Source organism: Sus scrofa, chromosome 3 (genome assembly GCF_054392235.1).
Source record: "Sus scrofa isolate SSC_HxYL_T2T_F1_AM1 chromosome 3, Sscrofa_HxYL_maternal_Yorkshire_Landrace_v2.0, whole genome shotgun sequence".
In the NCBI taxonomy this organism is placed as follows: domain Eukaryota; kingdom Metazoa; phylum Chordata; class Mammalia; order Artiodactyla; family Suidae; genus Sus; species Sus scrofa.
This window is the reverse complement of record NC_139385.1, coordinates 1,617,688-1,640,035: the sequence shown is the minus strand read 5'-3', so window position 1 is coordinate 1,640,035 and position 22,348 is coordinate 1,617,688. Positions and strand designations below refer to the sequence as shown.

The following is a 22,348-nucleotide window of genomic DNA, read 5'->3' as shown; positions in this document are numbered from 1 at the left end:
CCTAGGGCCCCTTGAGGGAAGGCTCAGCGGAGCGGAGCTGGGCCCTGGACAGGGACCCAGGCCAACAGGAGACCCGCCTGACCTGTGACACGCAGGCGCGGGGTGCAGTGGGTCGGGAGGCCAGGGCGGGGAGGCAGCAGCCTGGGGACACATAGCCCGGCTGAGCCGGCAGCCCCGGGACATGCAGCCGGCACACGAGGAGGATGCTCACCGTGAGCGGCTGGTCCTTGGGCTCCATCTCCCTCAGGGCAGGGCTGCCCCGGGCCGGGAGGGGTCCGCAGCCGGGCTGGAGGGCGTGGCTGGCCAGAGAGCTCCTTCCTGGCTCCCCGCTCTCCCGGCGGGAGGCCTGTCCACACGTCAGCCCCGCCCCGCCCCGCCCCGGTGACATCAGCGGGGCCCCAGGAGCCCAGCTAGTCCTTCAGTGTCTCAGCAACTCAGGGACTGCCCAGGCGGTTGGGGTGGGCCCCCAGTCTAACGCCACGGCAACCGCAGGCCGAGCCTGCCTGAGACCTGCTCCAGGCTTGGCAGGGGAGTGGCCCACCCAAGAGGGACAGATGCCACCAGCTAACATTTAATGAGCTGATTTCCTAGGACTGCTTCTCGAAACGGAGTCATTTCCTAGGGCATTTTTAAAGCAACCTTGAAATGCCCTGCAGGTCTTTTGTCTCCGCGACACCTGGGCCCGGCTCCCATGACCCGCCGGGTGTATTTACTGCTTAAACGCTGCGCTCAGCTGTTCCACTGCGGCCTCCAGGGAAGTCCCTGCGCCGCGAACCGCTGAACCGCGTGGGCTGCACTGCCAGGTCACCCAGCTCACCGCGTGCCAGGCGACAGCAGCGCTGCTCCCGTCAGGGCCAGAGACGGTGCAAATGCAGCGAACTGTTGCTGCACCTCGATACACACCGCGGTGTGGATTCACGAAGCTCTGAGGGGAGGAATCCAACTCAGTGACCCAAACCACGGAGTGCAAGGAACCAGAGGCCACGCGTACCGGCAGGGCTGGGCCCCAGGTGGGGGTCACGATGGCTCCCCAGCGGGGCCAGCCCCGCAGAGGGACCCACCAGCCACGGTCACGGTCACTGTGGGCAGGGCTGTGCTGGTCCTGCCCATTCTCGTCCTTGGTGTCCAGGTCAACGCTGGGCTCTAGGACTTCCGGGCTGCGGGGCAGGGTACCCCGCTAATGTCCACACCCTGCCCTATGCAGGCCCGGCCTCTGACCCACCAGGAACCTGCTGGAGAGCCTGTCACCCAGTTCTAACAAGAGGGCAAGGCCCTCACATCCCGACCCCTGTGGAGACACGACGGAGACCAGGCCTGCATGGGCTGCCAGGGCCCAGCGCCACCACTGCTCTCGCCACCACACTGGGACGCTCTGCCCCCTCCGGTGCCCCACAGTCTGGGTCAGGAAATTCCTCTACAAAGGGCCAGCCCTGGGAAAGGCGGCGCTACAGAGGAAGAGGGAACGCCAGCGCAAGTGCTTCAGAAATCCCTTTATTTTACGCCCTCTGTGAAGTTACAACCAGCCAGCTCAAGACAGTGAAAAGTTGCTGTTTCGAAAGCTCTTTTAAAAACCTGTTGATGTGACAGAACCGTGTGCCTTTTCCTTCTTGCTGCCCTGGAATTAGAAAATCTAGGTCCTGGCACACTCAAGTTTAAAGGACACGAGAAGGAACAAGAGTTTCTGTGATTCGGACGGGGTGTGCGGGTGCCACACGGCAGGGCTGTGAGGCACAGTGAACATTCCAGGCTCCTGAGAAACTGGGAGCAAGCAGCGCCTGGCCCACGAGGGAGGCCCGGCCGGCCGTGGCGAGGACAGGCTGCGGTCCCCGGGGATCCTCTGGGCTGAGGGCTCCATTCCGCCCAGCAGGGCTGCAGGGCGGGGGTGGCCGTCTTCTGCCCCCCACGTGGCAGCGTGGCCTTCAGCCGGGAACGTCGCCCGAGGTCCGTGCGTGGTGCAGGTCACAGTCACACCCGTGACTTCCAGGTGCGCCCGTTCGACGCGTCACTGCTTCCAGCCAGGCTTCAGGTTCCCGGAGAGCGAGGTGGAGCAGCTGCTGTTTATTGCCCAGGCGCCGAGGGCAGCAGGACAGCGTGGGGACCGGGCTGCAGCCACGCAGGCCTGCCCATGCCCACTCGGGGCAGTGAGGCACTCAGGCAGGAGCACAGATGGGTGGCTAGAGCGACAACTGTCAGCGTAAGTCTTCAAACCAAGGTATCTAAGGCTAAAAGGTTCTTTCTCATCAGGTGAACTGCCAAGTGCAGGAAACAGACGAACTACCTTCCAGAGCTCCGCGGAAACCGGGGGGCCCTGAGGGGGGCCAACGTCCCCTCCTCGCCACCTGTGCGGGCAGCACCGGGCCTAATGTGCCCGGCAGCGGCTGCTGGGGCAGAGGGGAGAAGCCCCGAGTTCAAGGCCACGATCTACATTCAAAGAGGAGAAGACAGCTTTTTCATACAGGTTTGCTTTTATTTCCACGTTCACCCTGCTGAAAGAACCTGTCACAACCTGAATGGTGGGGGACACGCCGGCACCCCAAGTGTGCGGGGCCGCAGTGCTGCACTGAGTCCCTGCTGGCGTCTGGGACACCCCGCAGCGGCCGCGCACCAGGGCGTCCTGGAGGGAACCCGCACAGTGTGGAGGGCGCTGCCCGCGGGAAGAGGACACAGTCTGCGGTGCGGTGAAAACCCGAACGAGAGAAAACCGAGAGCAGCGCCTCACACACCCAACGGGACACCAGGGGCTGAAAGGCACGGCCGTGGGCGGCGGGGGCGCGGTCCGGGCGCGGCCGCGGTCCAGAGCGAGAGAAGCACAGGTGAGGATCCGGGAACGTGCAGGCTGTCCGCAGACGGGTGACCGTGGTTCCAGCACAAGACGCGGGCGGTGACGCTGCAACGAGGGGACACTTCACTCTCCAGCCTGAGTGACAAGGAGCTCCATCGGGCCAGTGAGCAGCAGCCTCTGCCCAGCGAGCAGGTGTGGCAAACCCACAGCCCATCTTCCCAGGCGGGAGGCACCACTCGGATCGGATCCAGCAGACCGGCCTGGACGGGGGAGGGCCCCCCACTCTCGCTGCTGCCGTGAGACCCACGGCCCGACGCACATGACGCCTCAGAGAGACATACACGCACACGCACACGCTCGAGAGTGCAGAACCCCTAGGCCCTTCTCCGTGACCGAAGCCTGAGCCCCCGCAGGCTCTGGGACCGACCAGAACAGGTGCTGAGGCAGGCGCCGCCCACCTTTCCGCGGGGCACCCCAAGGCCTTCTCGTACAGCTTCCCCCCTCCTCCCTGGGCACCAACGGCCAGCACCCGCCCCGGCCTCCCCACCACGCCAAACCCTACGGGGTTTCAGGGGCGCACCACTCCCTGAACCCGGAGCCCCGCCGGCCAGGACAGGCCTGGCCTGCAGTAGGCGGGCCTGGGCCTCCGCACACTGGCCTCCCACACCCGGGAGGCCGGGCCAGAGCGCCGACGCTCACTCACCACAGTGCTCGCGGGTCACTCCTGATTGCCAAGAGGAATAATTTCTTCTGTGACGAAAAACTCTATGGTCTCCTCCTCCCAGTCGTCCACATTGCTGTCCAGCTCGTCCGTGTCCACACCTGCGGGGAGGGGAGGGCGGGGCTGGGCCTCACACACTCGCTGGCTGACTCGCGACACCCCCAAGAGGCCAGTGTGAACACAGCAAGGTCTCTGCAAAGGGCTACGGCCTGGAACGAGTCTTTTTAAGATGAAAGATTCTTTTTAAGAATCTGTAGGCCCCGTTGCTGTGGCTCTGGCGTAGGCTGGTGGCTACAGCTCCAATTGGACCCCTAGCCTGGGAACCTCCATATGCCGCAGGAGCGGTCCAAGAAATGGCAAAAAGACAAAAAAAAAAAAAAAAAAAAAAAAAGAATCTGTAGGCAACACTTGATGGGTTCTAAAAAAATCTGCCAAACGGGAGTTCCCATTGTGGCTCAACAGAAATGAACCTGACTAGCATCCATGAGGTCGCAGGTTTGATCCCTGGCCTCTCTCAGTGGGTTAAGGATCTGCTGTTGCGGTGGCTGTGGTGTAGGCCAGCAGCTACAGCTTCGATTTGACCCCTAGCCTGGGACACTCCATGTGCCATGGGTGCAGCCCTGAAAAGAAAAATAAAAAACCTGGGAAATTAACCGATGCAAAAAGGGAAAAACATTTCAACTACATGCTTTAAAAAGTGTTATCTTTGGAGTTCCCATCGTGGTGCTGCAGAAACGAATCCAACTGGGGTTCAGGAGGTTGTGGGTTTGATCCCCGGCCTGTGGGTTAAGGATCCAGCACGGCTGTGAGCTGTGGTGTAGGTCGCAGGTGAGGCTGGGATCTCGTGTTGCTGTGGCTGTGGCGTAGGCTGGCAGCTACAGCTCTGATGCGGCTCCTAGCCTGGGAACCTCCGTAGGCCGCGGGAGCGGCCCTGAAAAGCAAGAAAGAAAAAGACTGTATCTCAGGCCAACAAGGTTACCTCCTCGCAATTCTAGACGCTCGTTTTTCTGTTCCATGTAGAGTTCTTGAGCCTTTTTCCGGTATTTCCGGAAATCTTCCATCATGGTTCTTCTTCTCTCCACTAACTCCTGCGTGTGGAGTTGGGGAGAGTTTAGAGAACGAGCACCTCACTCACCATGGTCACAGTCTCGCTCAAGCCAAATGCAAACAAGACCTGGTCTGCGGTCCTCCCCCCCGCCCCCCCCCCCCCCCCGCCCATGATGTAAGGACACGTGAGTTAGGGGCTTGGGCAGGGAGGGTGGGACAGGTGTCTTGCTGTCTTACTCTAGCGCAGCCCCCACCCCCCACCTTCTGTGCCTGAAAAGCCAGCCACCAAGAGGGCCACAACGTGTCCCCACAGCCTGGTGCGGGCCTCCTCTGCTGTGAGGGGCGGCCAGGCCTTGGCACTCCCTCAGGCCTGGCAACAAGGCTGACCTTTGAGGCTTTGGATTGGCTCAGACGATCCTTCTGTTCAAAGATCTTGGAGTATTTCTTCAGATCCTTTTTAATTTGCTGAAATGAAGACAAGTCACTCAGGATTTACATTCAAAGCAAGAACCACAAGTCAGTCCTCCAAGCTGGAGCTCCGCCTCCAAGTCCAGGGCCGCGGCCGACCTTCCTCCCTGGGGGATGCACCCTCCCTCGGCCCTGTCCCGACGCCACCCCACATTCCAGCACAACTGTCTAAGGCCCAAGCGTGTGTCTCTTCTAATCCCGCCAAGACTTTTTTTAAAAAATTTTATTTGGAGTTCCCATCGTGGCTCAGTGGTTAACCAATCTGACTAGGAACCATGAGGCGGTGGGTTCGATCCCTGCCCTTGCTCAGTGGGTTAAGGATCCGGCGTTGCTGTGAGCTGTGGTGTAGGTCGCAGATGCGACTTGGATCCCGCGTTGCTGTGGCTGTGGTGTAGGCCGGCAGTTACAGCTCTGATTCGACTCCTAGCCTGGGAACCTCCATATGCTGCGGGAGCGGCCCTAGAAAAGGCAAAAAGACAATAAATAAAAACATACATAATTTCATTTTTGCTTTTCAGGGCCACACCCATGGCATATGGATCTGAGCTGCGTCTGCAACCTACGCCACAGCTCACAGCAACGCCAGATCCTTAGCCCACTGAGCGAGGGCAGGGATCAAACCCGTACCCTCATGGATTCTAGTTGGGTTCGTTAACCGCTGGCTGAGCCACGGCGGGAACTGCCCCGCCAGGGCTCTTTAACTGCTCCAGCGTCTTCTCATGGACGCCTGAGTTCACGCAGATGTCCTAGAATGAACCGTCGTGTCCTTAAACAACCTCCAAGGCCAAGTGTCCTAGCCGGAAACTAGCTGGAGACCACCGTCTCCAACTTGGTTCTCACTGTCTGTGCGTCTGTCAAGGGCCCCCACTCGAGGGGCTGTTCCCATTCTTCCCTCGGTATCACCCCAACAGCACCAGGGTTCAGTTACTGGACGCCGCGCGCCCCCATGTCCCGACACGGGCTGAGGACAACCATACCTTGATCTGATCCTGGCTCAGGAGCGTGGGGGGCCGAGGCCGCCACAGCAGCTGGCAAAAGCGGTCCTTGCTGTTCTTCTGCAGGAGGCGGCCTTGGAAGGTCCACAGCCAGTAAGCATTGTCCACCTGGAAGAGCAGAGGCCTCGCTGAGCGGCCCGCGCCACCGGGTCACATCAGGAGGGACCTGGAGCCTTACTGTCCGTGGAAGCAACAGAGGTAACCGTTTCATTCAGCAGCTGTTAGAGCCAGGAAATCGCCCAACAGCACTGCTGGTCCTGGAGACACATTCAGGGCGTCGACCCAAGACACCTAAAGCCACATCCCTGATTAGAGAGCGCAGTGAGGGCACGGCGAACAGGCGAGGAGGGGGACACCGGGATGCGGGGAGCACCCAAGGCGGGGGGCAGGCTCCAAGGCCACGAGGAAGGAGCAAGCACGGGCGCTGGAGGTCGGCGCGGGCCCCGCGCACAGCCACGGGCCACATGATCAGAGGCCAGCAGAGGCCCGAGGGGCCGGGGGGGCCGAGTTCTGAGGGTCCAAACCAGGAGCCCCTCGAGGACTCCCTCCGGCTCGATCTGATCCCCGGCCCAGGAATTCCAAATGCCGGGGGGCGGGCCAAGGAGAACAACATTCTAAAAAGCTCTCTGGCCACGGCACCAGTGACGGCAGCCCGGACCCGGGCGGTGGCAGGCCTAAGACGTGCTCGAACTTCGGGAAGCGAGAAGTGAAGGGCTAACACCCCGGGGGCAAGATTCTGGCTGCCTGGTGCTCTGGTGCGGACTCTGAGGCAGCCCAGGCTGGGCTCAAAGATCAAGGCAGAGCAACGGCGCCCACCGCAGAGCCGGGAGGGGAGGAGAGGCCGGCGCGCCTGGTCCACACGGCACCAAGGCCCCCCGGTCCCTGTACCTTGTGGCTCCACCAGGACACGGAGGTGACGACGTAACGCCCCGTAGGGTCCCACTCCACGTCGGAGGCCATGTAGTGCTCTGCGATATTCATGACCGTACAGTCTGAAGTGTCGACGAACGCCAAGGCGCCGTTCATGCTGGGGAGACAGACAGACAGACAGACGGCGGGGTCAGCCTCCACCCGGGGCCGCGGGGACGACCGTTCTGGGGGAGAGCACTGCCCACGGCGTCTGTGCGGAGTCGTCACCGCTGTCTTGAGGAGCTGGGGCGCGGGTCCTGGGTCAGGGTCTCCGCACAGCCCGCAGTGCTGCCCACAGCAGGCACCAGCCACAGCCAGACACTCACCTCCTCAGTCCAGCCAGCACGACGAACTGTCCCTGCGGGCTCCAGAAGATGGTGTTGGCCTGCTGCTTATCGAACATCTCTGAAAGGAGAGAACGCGCCAGAGGTCGGCGTGCAGCCGAGACGGCGAGGCTGGCGGTGGGGTCACGCCGAGGGGTGCACACGCTGGGACCCTGTTGAGGCCCTGAGCCCACTGGCTACCCGAGAAAACAAGGTCAGAAAATCTTAGGTACACCTCATTTACGACCCAGAATTCATCAAAGGGGATCTGAAGCTGCAACGCTATTTTAAACACTCTCTCACGTTCAGTGCCCTTCACAACGTAAAAGGGACAAAGGGCTCCACTTCCAGGCCGTGTTGTCAGAGACTCACTACCAGGGAGAGCAACCCCATGGCCACGAGATTCTCAGACCTGTGACCCCAGCAAGCCCAACACCCGCTCACAGAAACCGTGTAACCCAACATCCCTGAAGTGCAAGGTGCATCTCCAGCTGTCCTGCTGGTAAAGCCCGGTCCTCACTGCGGACTCTGCATGCAGGATGCGAGCAGAGCAGCGAACCAAGTCCGCCACGGGCATCCTTGCCTTTGCCTGCGGCACAGCCACGAAACCCGGGGAAGATAGCCTGACCAGGAGGGCAGGACCCAGACCACACCCCAGGGGGAAGGGACCCTGGAAGCGGACAGCGCTCAGCGGCCGAGGCCACAGTGCAGAGCCCAGGACCATCCCGCTGACCTGCCCCTCCCAGGAAGCGGCGGGCTGCACGCAGGCCCCTCAGAGGCAGGGCACGCGTGCGCTCTGCTTCATAACCCACGTTATGACGAGACCATGCGAGCTCCCTGAGAGTCTCCAGCGGCCTTTCTTCCTTTCACGTCTAGGGAGTTAATAACACAATCCGACCTGTGATAGGGGCCGAGTGATGCCCCCGTGGCGTGATTCCAGCAGACCCTGCGGGACTGCACGCAGTGCAGGCGGACGCTGGCACAATTCCCTCGGGAGATGCCCTCCAGGGGACAGAGACCCTCAGCCGTGGGGAAACCCTGCATTTAGGGCCAGAGATCCTGCGGGAGGTCACGTGTGCCGAGCACATGCCTCGTGCCTAAAGCCACGCCTCAGCCACCCAGTCCCCACACAGAACAAGCCAATGCAAATTCAACGGCAGAGTCTTAACGGGACCTGCCTCATGTGAAGCTGCTTGCCTGGCACTAAGGATGCAGGATGGCAGAGCAAGAGATGGGAGCCCTGGTGGCAGCAGGCAGGGCAAGGAGCCCGTCAGCAGTCACCACCCCAGCCTGACGCTACAGCCCAGCTGACGGAGGACGGGGACTCCCAGGTGGAGCGGGCGAGGGTGGCCCACGACCCCAGGCCCAGAGCAGACAGCTGCGGCCACAAGAGGAGGGGACAGGACCGTAGCCCTCGAAACAGGGCAGGGGCCGCAATCCCAACATGAAGGCCCACTCTGTGTCCTTGCTGCCCCCGCCACCCCACAACGATGCCCCCCAGTGGAGAAGTCCCCCAGGAGCCACGACCAAGCCCTGTGCCGTGGGCTCCCGAGACAGCCACTTACTGATGAGCTCGATCTTGCCGTTGTTCTTCACGTGGTAGAAGGACACGGATATCCGAGGAGCCTCCCCGTGCAGCACAGCAAACTTACTCCCGTTCGGCTCCCAGGCAAAGGCTATGATGGTTTCTGACATGGGGACAGGACAGACCGCTCCTCATCAGTTACCGAGCAGACAAATGCCCCGACACGTCACTTCAGTACAAGGACCACGGGCCGAGCCCTGAACCCCTGGCCATGGGGACACCACCTTCCCCAGAGCCCCCCCAGGGGCGCGGCAGCCCGGGTGCAGTGCAGCCGGTGACGCGCCCTCAGCCTCCTCCTGCAGCCTAAGCCCTGCCCTCCCTCCTCGCCCACAAACACGGCTACATTTTTCACCTAAAGGCAGAAACACAGCATTTGAAGTTTTCATGAGTCCAAAATACCCCCAAACAAACCAAAAAACCCCAATAAACTGAGAGCTCCCACAAGGGAGCCGCAGGGCTCCTGCCACCGCCGCCACCGGGGGTGAAGAAAGCCTGCTCCTCTCTGTCCCTGAGCCCCGGCGCCTCTGCTGCACGAGCGGATCACGTGCTGTGAAAAAAGGGGCATCTCTTCGCTTGGCAGCGGAAAAGCTGAGACCGGAGTAGGAAGGACAAGGAAAACCCTAGATGCGTGCAGTCTGTCTGTAACTTAAGAGTCAGGGTTCCACGTCAAAGCCCTGACGTCACATGGCAGCTTTAAGGGCAGGTGGGACAGCACAGGCGCCCCCCGCCCCACAGGACAGTGACAATGGGACTTGCCTTTCATTTCGACCACATCCACAGGCACCTGTTTTTCCCGCATTCGGAAAATTTCAAAATTTGTGACAACACCCTGTTTAAAAAAAACAACAAAAAAAAGGAAAGGGTGACATGCTGGAAACTGCAAGCATGGGGCGGACTTAAATCAAAAGATAACTTAAAAATGTAATAAATTTAGGGAGCTCCCGTTGTGGCGCAGCAAAAACGAATCCGACTAGGAACCATGAGGTGGTGGGTTCAATCCCTGGCCTCACTCAGGGGGTTAAGGATCCAGCGCTGCCATGAGCTGTGGTGTAGGTCACAGACGCGGCTCAGATCCCGACTGCACCCCTAGGCTGGGAACCTCCATATGCTGCGGGTGCGGACCTGAAAAGACCAAAAAAAAAAAAAAAAAAAAGTAATAATACATTTAGAGTACATACACCTGGTAAAGACACATGACTACTTGCAGTCATCAAAACGGTGGCATTCGAACTCTCAAACGCTGACGGAGACAGAGGAGAGCAGACGGATCCCACCACGCCCCACCCAGATTCTACTTCCGGACCTGCCCCGGGACCTCTCTGGTGGCGCAGCAGGTTAAGAATCCAGCACTGTCACTGCTGTGGCACAGGTTCCGTCTCTGGCCCAGACACTTCCACATGTGGAATCCATTCCCTTCTGTGGATGTGGGGGGGAAAAAAAAAAAAAAGACCTGCCCCAAACATCATCTCCAGCAGACAGGTCCAAGGACGCACTGCAGCTTCTTTCCAAAACTTCCGTAGGGCCCCCAAGGCCCCCAAGGACAGATCCAACTGCTTCACGACAGCGGAGGATCCTGCAGCGCGTTTCAAGACAACGCTCCGTACACTGCAGGGCGCTGCGCCGCCCAACAGCCCAAGGTGGAAACAAGCCGACGCCCATCTAGGGATCAAGGGAGGCACAGCCAGACAGGATGCAGGGACCACCACTCAGCCACGGAAAACAACCAGGGACGGGCCCGTGGCCCAGCCCGGGGAAGGCCAACAGACAGCATCGGTGAAGGAGTCCAGATACCAAAGGCGGCGGGCAGCCTGACCCCATTCCTATGAAGTGTCCAGAGCAGCGAAATCCAGACAGGAAGCAAGAAGGCAGGGACGGGGCGGGCGAGGAATGGGGGGGGGGGGCGGTGACTGTGGATGAGTCGGGGGCGGTTCTGAAATTGCGGTGGTGGTTGATGACTGTGGTACAACCCCGAGAACGCACTACAAGCTAGTAGTGGGTTTGCTTTGGTTGTTGTCTTTTTAGGGCCGCACCTCCCAGGCCAGGGGTCGAATCGGAGCTACAGCTGCCGGCTACACCACAGCCACAGCAGTGCCAGATCCGAGCCAGGTCTGTGGCCTACACCACAGCTCGCGGCAATGCCGGATCCTTGACCCACTGAGCCAGGCCAGGGATTGAACCCATGTCCTCATAGATGCTAGCCGGGTGCTTTAACCACTGAGCCACAACGGGAACTCCAATAACTGTACACCTATGACAATTCTTTTAAAAAAGAGGAGGAATACTTCCATTAGAAAAAAAAAAGAGGCAATTTCTCGCAGTAACTTAAATACTAAATAACGCCAACCAAAAATCTGGGTGGCAGCCCTGTCAATCATGCCACTCTGGGTTTAAAAACATTTTTTCCAGAAAATAACATATTCAACATCCACAGGGAAGGCGGGAGGGGGCCCCGAGGGTCCCTGCGTCCCCATGAACTAGGTGACACCTAGAAAACATCAGACTGCTCAGTTAGAATAACACGACGACATCTATGACACGCCAGCCCACTCTGGGGTCAGTGGGTCTGAAAGCAAGTCTCAGACCTGAACCAACAAACCCAGGGACACGCCCAACAGAAGGGCGGCCACGGAAGGCAGGCCCGCCGACGGGGCCCACTCACCTGGGTGCCTTTGGGCGTCCGGTCGACCTTGACGCACAGGTAATCGCCGTTCTTCTGCCAGTGCAGCTTGCAGTCCACCACGTTGAAGAGGTTGCGCACGCGGATCTCCTGCCTGCTAGGGAGCTGCATCAGGGTCACCCGGGCCGGGATATCCTTGTCTTCGGGCACCCAGAAGGCGATGATGTTACCCCCGGGGGACCACGAAAAGTCTCTGCAGGACCAAGGAAACACGGCGTCTGCCAGGACCCGCCAGAGCCCGGGCACCAGAGCCCCTTGCCGGCCCGGCGCCCCCGCGCCTACGAACCGCCAGCACCGCCTCACGCCCAGCACGCGCCCCCGCGGGCACCGCGCTAGGCTCTGGGTGCCGCTCGCTCGTCCCCAGAACAGGTCGGGGGCTGTGCCAGGCTCGCCGCGCCAGCGAGGAAAGAGAGGCGCCGACCATGCTCCCCACTGCCACGTGCGCGTCACCGGAGTCCAACGCCAGGCTCCGAAGCCCCTGCTCCCGCGCTTCGCCACAGGCACACGTTTCAGGCTGAAGGACCCAACTGCGGGACCCCTCAGGATTCACAGGGTGCTCAAACGGGGAAAAGCCCAAATCAAAACACGTATGAGGAGCGCCCGTCGTGGCGCAGCGGTAACAAGTCCGACTAGGAACCAGGAGGTTGCAGGTTCGATCCCTGGCCTCGCTCAGTGGGTTGGGGATCCAGCGTTGCCGTGAGCTGTGGTGTAGGCTGGCAGCTACAGCTCCGACGAGACCCCTAGCCTGGGAACCTCCATGTGCCGCGGGTGTGCCCCCCACCCCCCAGAAAACAAAGAAAAACAACAGTGTATGAGGATTAAGGAAGGATTAGGGCAAGTCTCTTTACTGCATCAACTACCTAAAAAGTGCTGTCACAAACAACTCATGAACAGCAGCTTCTGTGAAAAATATCTTCACTTTCACGTTTGCTGAGAATTCCCAGGTTTACTGTCAACTTAAGCCCTAATTTTGCCCAAGAAGGTAAAAGTAAAAACAGTCAGAAGCGTGAAGGTCCTTGCCCTGGTGGACCTCACAGCCTCAGAGGTTTCAGGGAGAAAAACCGGTGACAGAGAAAGCCACCGCAGGGCCCTGCAGCCGTGCGGCCCCACCGCGGGGCCACCTCCGTGACGCAGAGCTTCCGCCTGAGTAAAGAGCCCTCACCCTCAAAGACTGAGCCCCGAGCCTCTGCTCCAAGTCGGACACGAGGAGGCAGACCCTCGAGATGTCTCCGTGGGGACGGGGGGGTGCCGGCCGGGCCGCTAACCAGCTGCCCAGGGCGGGTGGGCACGAGCCTGCTGTGGCGTCCTTGTGTCTAGGGGCACAGGCACCAGCACTTTCCACAACCGTGTAGGAGCCAAGTGCCAAGGGGGGCGGGCGCCAAAAGCCACCTGCTAAGGGCCTCACTTACTTTATGCCAGAGATCTTCAAGCTCTTCTTGTCCAGAAGACCCATAGACTGCGGGAAAATGAGGTTACAAGTGAGTCACATCATGCCCCGTCTCGAGGACACACAGGACCTGTCACAGTGTGAGCCTGCCGGGGGAGCGGCGTCCGCACAGGCGGCAGCTGAATGGCCAAACAGCCCGCCCCCAGCCACAAAAGGCACGTTTCCGCGGCCCATTCCCGAACCCGCCTCCTCCCCTCCCCGAGGCGGCGGACTCGGGCTGGCGGTTAAGGCCCCGCGTCCGGCCCGGGAGACTGAAGGGCAGCGCTTCCCTCCCTCCCGGCAGCGGCGCTGCAGACGGGCCGGCGCTTACGGGCGTCTCGTAGATACTGAGCGTGTCGAGTGTCATTCTGGCGAAGAATTTACCATCGTGGCTCCACCTAAGAAGGAAAAGGCAAGTGCCAGGCTCGTCGATGAAGACAAGGCCACGAAGGAGCCCTTGCTGGCACACTACCCCGGGCACACCTACTTAAAAATCGGCCAGTGGGCTGAGCTCTCGCAGTGAAACCCTCTCTTCTTCTGCCCGGTGAGGATGTCCCAGATGATGATGGCCTGAGGGTCGTCCTGAGTGTCCATCAGGGGGCTGAAAGTCACCAGGTACCTGTAACAGAGGGGCCGCTGGGTCATCTGTGGCCTCACCTCCTCCCGAGGCTCCCAGCACCCACGCCGCCCTGAACGTGGCCGGGCGGCTGCCCAGGCAAAGCTGCCAGAACAAGCAGCTGAGACTCCTGCAGCCAGCACCTCGTCCACACTCCAGGCTGCCCGTCTGGAACCCCGACTCGAAACACACAGCAGAACCACTGCAGCACAAACCACTTGCCATGCGTGGCACCAGGGCGCCCCGAGGGTCGCTTAAAATGTTTCTCTGCTACAATCAGGACAAGGAAAGACCCCATGGACCCCAAACGCAAGTCTGCTGTGTGCGCCAGCTGAGGACTGGTGTGGCCTCTTCCTCTTCCTCGGGGTTTTCGACAGCAGCGTAAAGAGGAGAGAGAGCCCTGTGGCATCTGCGGGGGACGCTCAGGTCCCTCCCGCAAAGTGGTGTAGTTTATACCTGAAATCACCTCTGGGTTCCCCGTGATACCTAACACCATGCAAACGCTGTGTAAACGGGTGTAAACAAAGTGCCATGAATGTTACGTAAACAGAGGCAGCCATGCAGCGTATTCAAGTTCGGCTTTTAAAAGCTTTCTGGAAAATTAAAAAAACATTTTGTTTCCAGTCTGCCGCTGGTTGAATCGGCGGACGCAGAGCAAGGATTAGGGGCCTGCTGCACGAATGTGACGGGGGTCGGGGGCTCCTGTGTCTGCACACACATCTGGAGAGATGCCAGAGCAGAACCCGCACAATGGGAACTGGAGCCTCAGCCAAGAGCACACAGGCCTCCTCCATTCTCTTCCTGCAACGTTTCCATTAAGTTTCAATCACTGCAAGATAAAGCTTGAAAAAATTCTCTACGAGGGCTGGCAGGACTCCTTTGGCTAACAAGTTACCTTTCACACGGCGAGAAGTCGATGAGCTGGACCCCTTGGTGGCTGAATCTCTGGATCTGTTTGAATTTCTCTCCTCCCCAGAGAGCAATGCCTCGCTGATGAAAGGTCGCCAGGTAGGTGCCCTTAGGGGACCAACGCACGTAGGTCTCTGTCCACCGCTGAGGAAAAAGCCAGCGTGACGTTACCACAACACGAAGACGCCAACGTCTGCAAGGACCGCCCTCCTCGGACCCTGAACCCAAAGACCCCGGAAGCCTCTGCACGTCTCAGGACGCGCTCCGGAGCCCGAAGGGCACCAGCCGCCCTCAGAGACGACGCCTCCAAGAACAGGGCACCTCCCTGCGCTCGGGCCAAGCCGCCCCGGCGGGGGAGGCAGAGGCGGCGGCCACCCACCGCTCTCTCTTCAATGGACACGGGGTCCTTGACGTCGTTCCAGAATATGGACGTGCGGTCTCCACTCTCAAAAATCACGCTGTACTGATCTCGGCACTCCGCCTCCTCGAGCCAGTAACGTAAGTTCCCCTAGAGAAAGACCCAACGGCAGGGAAGAGGATACACGCCACCCACTGTGAGCCGAGAGCACCACCCGGGGCCAGCGCGGGCAGCGTCTCCGGCTCCTGAGGGAGCCACCGCGCCAGGCCCAGGGGCCGCCCGCGCCCCCCAGCCCCGGACGGCGCCCACTCACCAGGTCTTTGAAAGGCTGCTTCTCTGGAATGTCCCATTCGTCGCTGATGGTCATGTATCTGGCGAAGGAGGAGCCGCAAGGGCGCTTACACGCGGGCGAGGCGCCCCGGAGCCCAGGCAGCGCGCACCCCCCACCTCCCCCCAAGGGCAAGGGACACGGCCGCGACTGTCATACCCGAAGGCACGCTGCTGGTGAGGCGGGGCCGGGGCCGGGCGTGTGAGTGTGAGGCAGGGAGGGGAAGCGGGGCTGCAGTGGTCTGGGGGGAGGATGGACCCCCCCACCCCCGCCCCCACAGAAACACTGGCCGGTCAGGCTCCGGCCGGGGTCTGGGCTGTCCTGGGCGGAGTCCGAACTCACTTGTCAAAATCTGTGAAGAGGTTGACTCTGAATGTATGCTGCTTGTCGAGCTTGTACCCGTCGGCATTCTTCACGGCGTCCAAAGCGTGGGCAGGAGCCGCATATTCTAGGAAAATGTACCTGAATCGAGAAAGAGCGCCACTTGCAAAAAGCAGACCCAGATCCCCAGGGCTCCCCACACCAGCAGCCGTCTCACCGCCCTGTCCCCGAGGGGTCATTCCTCGCGGGGCACTGCTCGGCGCCAACAAACCCTGACTGAGGGTCGGAGTCTCTGACTCCACAAAAAGGCTGTCACAGAGCTCCCGCTGGGCTTCAGCAGAAACGAACCCGCCTAGCATCCACGAGGACGCAGGTTCCCCGGCCTCGCTCCGTGGGGAGCTGTGGTGTGGGTCGCCGGCGCTTCTCGGATGTGGCGTGGCTGTGGCTGTGGGGTGGGCCAGCAGCTGCAGCTCCGACGAGACCCCTCGCCCGGGAACCTCCGTGGGCCGCGGGTGCGGCCCGAAAGAGACCACCGCCAACAAAAAGAGAGCCACGCTTCCATTTCCGCCCCGCCCCGTGGCCCCAAGGGGAGGGTGGCTCGAAGACTCGGTGGCCACCACGCTGTCAGCTACCAAGAAAGCGCAAGGGACACTTCAGGTCACTCACCCTTTGGTCCTTCCGTCCTCCTCCGGATAAAAGTCGTTCGTGATTTTCCCAAACTTGGAGAAGATCTTATGGATGACGTTTTTGAGTTTCTCCAGACGGTCAGGTCCCACCTGCGGGACGTTGTCCACCACGATGACCGAATCAATCCCGTCTGCTTCCTGCGGCCGATCTTTGAGTACGTCTCCCAGTAACTCTGCACAAGTGAAAGACTGGTCAAAGGACCTCTCTGTGACCAGGCGAAACATCAACGCACCAGCTTAACACGCTGACCCGATTTCCAAGAAGCAAAAATGACATCTAAATGCTTTTATGTGAACAAAACACAGACCCGGTCTGACTCAAAATAAACTCGAAAGAATCAGGATGCTTTTAACTCTGCAGTCGCTTTCACAGTCAAGACACGGCAGTTGATTTCTGGCATGCTAGAAGACTTTAATTGAATTTTCTCAAAAAGGCTGCAACAATGAAGATTGCAGACAAAGAGGTGGGCCTTTCGCTCCAAACAAACTCTTTCACTCAAAAGAGCCTTGTTTAAAGACAACAGGGCCTGAGAATGGGACTTAAGCCAGGCGGCCATCAACGTGTGCAAATGATGATACGTCTTGCAAATGACGGTGTCTCTGATTCAGTGAAATACCTCCAAGTTTCACCGGGAGACACCAGCCACTTAAACCTTAAATTGTGGATGCTGAGGACAGTGCTTGGAAGAGTAAGCAATGTCAACTATTATTCTTTTCCTTTTTAGGGTGGCACCTGTGGCACGGGGACGTTCCCAGGCGAGGGATGCAATTGGAACTGCAGCTGCTGGCCTATCCCACAGCCACAGCAGTGCGGGGTCCGGGCCGCGTCTGCCACCTACACCTACACAGAACCCAAATCTTAAGTGCTCAAACTTCTTAGAATTGCTTCGTTTCCATAATGGTCAGCTAGAGAAAGAGAAGCAAAGACAGGTGTGAAAAGAACTAGAAAAAGAAACACAAGAGGAACTGACACAGACACGTCTGGGAAGCCAGCTGGAGGCCCACGGCTTCTTTCTGGGCCATTCAACGCTACCTGGGGGCCGCCTTCCGCAGTCGTGCCTGCGGCCTGTCTCAGGCCTTGAGTCCTTTTGACAGTAAGAACCCAGCACCAACAGAAATGCCCGACTGGCTACGGGAGCCAGGCACGAAAAAAAGTGAATCCTGTTCTTTCAAATATAGACTCTGTAGAATCCTAAACCCAATTAGTTAGCAAACTTGTTTAGAAAGCTAAAAAACTACAAGGCACTGGGTTAGGGGCTACAACAAGATATCTTTAAAGAATTTTATTGAAACATAGTTGACTTACAACGTTGTCAGTTTCAGGTGTACAGAAAAGTGACTGTCACACATACATAACTCATCTATGATTCATGCAATCCAAATAATCACAGTCCGGGAGGTGTGTGTACAGGCGAAACAAGGGAACAAGGGAACTTTTTGTTCTGGATGTGCCCACAGCCTGCGGAAATGCCCAGGCCAGGGATCGAACCCATGCCACAGAAGTGACCAGAGCCACAACAGTGACAATGCTGGATCCTTACCCCACTGAGCCATCCCACCAGGGAACTCATACAAGGTAGTTTTTAAACAACAGCTGAAGAACACTGACTCGGTGACTCAGTGACTCGAGTGTCTGTGTGATCTGGAACCTGATCACATCACTCTCATTTCTGTGCCAGATGCTTATGAAACGTGCTCTACAGATGCCAGACATTTCTGGGGTCTTTTTAGAGCTGCAGGTGTGACATATGGAAGATCCCAGGCGAGGGGTCAAACTGGAGCTGCAGCTGCCGGCCTGCACCACAGGCACAGGCACAGCGACGCAGGATCCGAGCCGTGTCTACGTCCTACCCCACAGCTCACGGCAACGCCAGATCCTTAACCCACTGAGCGAGGCCAGGGATCGAACCCGCAACCTCATGGATCCTAGTCGGGTTGGTTACCTCTGGGGCACCATGGGAAGGCCAGAAAACTTTTTTGTGGTCTTTCATTTTCAAAACTTGAGATCTACTTTTTCCATTTTGTGTTTACAGTTTTCCGTAATAAAAAGGTCTTTCGAAGGGGAAGAAAGATCCTTTCATTTCGAGAGGCAAGTTCTGTTGTAAACTATTTCGAATCACCCTCCACACCTTTAAGAAGGATGGGGAGAACGTGACACTGAGATAAAAGAATTGCTGCTTAAATTGCAGCAAAGCGGAAACGGAGGCCCAACCGAGAGGCGGGGGGCAGGGGCGGGGGCAGAGCGTCTTCCTCAGCGAGGCCGCAGCCGGGCCTGCGAGGTGCTTTAGAGCTCACCTGCCCTACGACCACGCGGCCGCTATGGCCCATCTCAACCGACAAGGTCGACAAGCTCAGCTTTTATGCAACTGTGGACCCTTCCTCGGGACAACAGCGCCTGGTTTACGAGGCCCCGCCTTGACGGAGTCAGCGAAAAAGCCAGGTAATTACACAAGGCAGAAGAGAGTTCCCCTGTCATTACCAGCCCACGCATCTGGTTTCTCTTGGCTCCCAGATTCCCAATCTGACTCCAGGAGACACAGAAAGAAGCAATTCACAAGTCTAAATATAGCAAAGATGACATTTAGAGGTAAAACCTTTATCAAATATTTGTACAGCAATGCCCTGAAGGCAGCTGAAAAATTAAACGGAAAGGATGAAGGTGACGGAGGTTCAACTATGCTGAGAATTCATCTGTATCAAAAAGGGAGGCGGGACAGCGGCACAGGGGCCATGGCACCTGCGAGTCAGGAGACTCGGTCCATTTTCGGAAGAATCGGTACCCTGCCATCCCTCTCTCACCCTACTGGCAAGTTCTCATGAAACACAAAAAACGTAGCAGAGCTTCTGATGACCACCAGCCTCAAAAAAACCTGGCAGCTCGCTTGGTTTCAGTTCCTTAGGCCCAGGAGCCTCACAGGCCACTCTGGCAAAATGCTGAGATCACACGGGCTCCCAAAGGCCCTCCCCGCAGCCACCAGCCCGACTGGCCTGTGCTCACGTTACCATCCCGGCACACACCATAATTCACGCGCCAGAAATCTTGGGTCAGCTGGGTGTGCACATGTCATGCCTCAAAAAAATCAATTGTGAGTAAATCCTGAAGGGCTCGAAAGGGACTTTAAAATCAAAACTTAGGGAGTTCCCACTGTCTCAGCAGAAACAAATCAGACTAGCATCCATGAGGACGCAGGTTCGACCCCTGGCCTCAGTCAGTGGGTTAAGGATCCAGTGTTGCCGTGAGCTGTGGAGCAGGTCGAAGACGCAGCTCGGATCTGATGTGGCTGTGGCTGTGGCGTAGGCTGGAGGCTACAGCTCCAATTCGCCCCCGAGCCTGGGACCCTCCATATGCCATGAGTAGGGCCCTAAAAAGAAAAAAAAAAAAAAAATCAAAAAACTTAAAACTTTAAATATAGGAAAACTTGGTGTGGTAAAAAAAACCATTTGTCTCGCTGCGGGGGTTGGGGTGGGGTGCCCAGCGACCCCGCCCCTGTGAATTCTCAGCAACAAGGACAACAGTGTCTTATGGGTTACGGGCTTCAACGGCGTCGCCAGCTCCCAAGTCCTCACTACCTGTGGATCCCTTCCTGCTTTTCAGGCTGAAATGTCTCATAAAATAAAAGACGGGAGTTCCCATAGCAGCGTAGCAGAAACAGGTCAGACTAGGAACCATGAGGCTGTAAGTTCCATCCAAGGCCTCATTCAGTGGGCTAAGGATCCGGCCTTGCCGTGAGCTGTGGTGTAGGCTGCAGACGCGGCTCGGATGCTGCATTGCTGTGGCCGTGGCATAGGCTGGCGGCTACCTCCGATGGGACCTCTAGCCTGGGAACCTCCATAAGCCGAGGGTGTGGCCCTAAAAAACAAGCAAGCAAATAAACAACAACAACAACAAAACCACAACAACGAAAGGAGTTCCTGCTGTGGCTCAGCAGTAATGAACCTGACTGGTACCCATGAGGACTCTTGAGTTCAACCCCTGGACTTGCTCAATGGGTTAATGATCTGGCATTGCTGTGAGCAGTGGTGTAGGTCACAGACAGGGCTTGTATCCTGTGTCGCTGCGGCTGCGGCAGTGGCTGGCAGCTGCATCTCCAGTTGTACCCCTAGCCTGGGTACGTCCGTATACCACGGGTGCGCCCCTAAAAAGCAAAAAAACCCCCAAAACAAATTAAAAAAACAGTGACAACAACAGATAGCCTTTTAAAATTATGCCTCAAATAAGTTAAATCATGATCCTGTATACTTCAAATGTACGCAGAGGTGTACATCAAATATATCTTAATAAAATTGGGGGAAAAATAAAAGCGTTTGATAAAAATGTTAAAAATATACAAAATCATGTTTCAGAGTCCAATAACTCTGTTGGTTCTCTAAACTTTTTCACCTTAGGTGCTATTCTTTATGCTTCTGACTCAATACCAGCTTGATCACACACATCTCAAAAAAATCAATCTTTACATGGTAATGTCTTAGCTTTCTCATTTACATTGGCGACCTCAATGGTGTTTTATACATTTTCTCACTTCACTGGAGGAACCCACTGCAGTGTCCCACCAGGAGAGTTAAATGGCTGGAAACAAACATAAACAAAAACAAATGAGATCAGCCAACATCACAGCTTTTGGAGACCGGCTCTCACAGGCAGAGAGCAGAAATAATGGCTGTAAGTCGAGCCAGGGCAGAAAACAAGTCAAAGAAAGCTGTGATCAGGACTACAACCTGAGAAAAAAGTATTTGCCAAAAGAAGGGTGACTGGTGCTAGGCCTACAGGCTTGGGAATCCAGCAGTCAGGCTGACACCGTCCTACTGAGCAGCTCTCTGCGGGCAGAGGCTCCGGTGGCACAGTAGGAGCAGAGGAGACCAACTTTGCCGCCCTGTTCCTCCCACTCCCGAGGGACAGCGTCCACCCACCCCTCAAGTGTCGGCACTGGGTCAATTTCAGGCCTTTGATAGGTCTGGCTGGCCACTCGGGGCACCCGGACCGCAGACAGAGAGCTGTCAACCGAGAACCTACGGCACGTGGAGTGTCCTGCTCGGCTGGACCCTAAAACCACACAGGTGCACACAGGGCCACGGCTCCTGCGTACACGCCGTGTGCTCTCATTACCCTCCAAACTCCTGGCTGTAGCATCAGAGGCTGGTTCGCGGAGTTGTCTCCACCCTGCACCCCTCTGCTTTTGAGAAAAAACGGAGATCCAGGCGCTCTGGGCGACAGGCGCAGGACAGGCACCGCTCCCGAGCATCGGGGATCGGGAATCTGGGCGCAGACCCGCCCCGCCGCCTCACCTTCCTCGCTCACGTCGTCCACGAAGTCCTCGGGGTCGCTGAAGGAGGGCTCGTCCGCGCCACCGTCCTCCGCCGCGCCGCCGGGCTCCCCACCCGCCCCCTCGGAGCCGGCCTCGGCCGCCGCGTCCCGCGCCTGCCCCGTCTCGCCTGCGGCCAGGGTTGGGGGCTCCTCGGAAGGCGGCGGGGAGGCGCCGGGGGTCGCGTCCGTCTTTTGCTCCCCGTCGGCCAAAGGCTCGGCCGGCACATCAGGCCCCGGCCCGGCCTCCGGGTCCTCGCCGCCCGCACCCTCCAGTGCGGCTGGTCGCGCTGGCTCCTCCCTCGGAGGCGCCTCTGCGGTCGGCTCTTGCTGTCCGGGCTCGGCCCGCTGCTCGGACGCCTCGGGCGCCGCCACGTTCTCCGCGTCCTGCATGGCCCTCCGGTGCCGCCTCGCCCGGGCTCGCCGCGCTTCCGACTCTCCCAGGCCGCACCGCGCGCCTACCGCCGGGCCATGTGCGAGCGGTGGGGCACTCGCAGGGATGGGGGGAGCGCCCACGCCCCGATGCCGCCCCGCGCGTCTAGAGGAGCTCACCGGGTATAAATGTGTCCACTAGGGATTACGATAGCGCTCCCGTGATAAGTGCGTGCTCAGCTCCAATCACCGCCCCTGCTCTGTTCAGTCCACAAACTGTTTGGGAACGAAACTACCCCATGTAAAGTAGCAGATGGTCCCGTCCAACATGGCAACCACTCCCTTCCTCCTCCCGTCGGGCCTTACGGTGAAGGACTAAACTATTTGTGACGCCGCAGGGAGGTACCAGAAATCATTCCAGCACGCAGATGTGCATGAAATAACAATTGACGTTAAAATTAATATTAAATAAAACTTAAAAATTTGCAGGATATTTTGTTTGGGATATCTTAGCCTTTCACCAACT

General features: G+C 58.3%; 2 protein-coding genes and 1 long non-coding RNA gene across 4 annotated transcripts in view; 1 reads left to right on the top strand and 2 right to left on the bottom strand.

Moving 5' to 3' along the window:
• LOC110259833 (kinesin-like protein KIF19) overlaps nt 1–349 on the bottom strand; it is a 49,641-nt gene extending 49,292 nt beyond the window's left edge. The window contains exon 1 of the mRNA XM_085016430.1: nt 212–349. Coding sequence (XP_084872556.1) covers nt 212–238 — 27 coding nt within the window. The 5' untranslated portion in view covers nt 239–349. The remainder of the gene's footprint in view (nt 1–211) is intronic.
• The window catches only part of SNX8 (sorting nexin 8), a 144,362-nt gene that overhangs the window by 52,918 nt on the left and 69,096 nt on the right, over nt 1–22,348 (top strand). The gene's annotated exons all lie outside the window — the stretch shown is intronic.
• Nucleotides 1,476–21,891, bottom strand: LOC102161719 (eukaryotic translation initiation factor 3 subunit B). Its single transcript, XR_002342196.2, has 19 exons — nt 21,435–21,891; nt 16,132–16,324; nt 15,487–15,606; nt 15,130–15,187; nt 14,838–14,966; nt 14,445–14,602; nt 13,421–13,552; nt 13,265–13,331; nt 12,917–12,963; nt 11,490–11,700; nt 9,587–9,659; nt 8,811–8,933; nt 7,249–7,327; nt 6,902–7,040; nt 5,996–6,121; nt 4,938–5,015; nt 4,483–4,591; nt 3,486–3,604; nt 1,476–2,887 (listed from the first exon to the last, which is right to left on the bottom strand). It is a non-coding gene; the product is annotated as a eukaryotic translation initiation factor 3 subunit B (long non-coding RNA).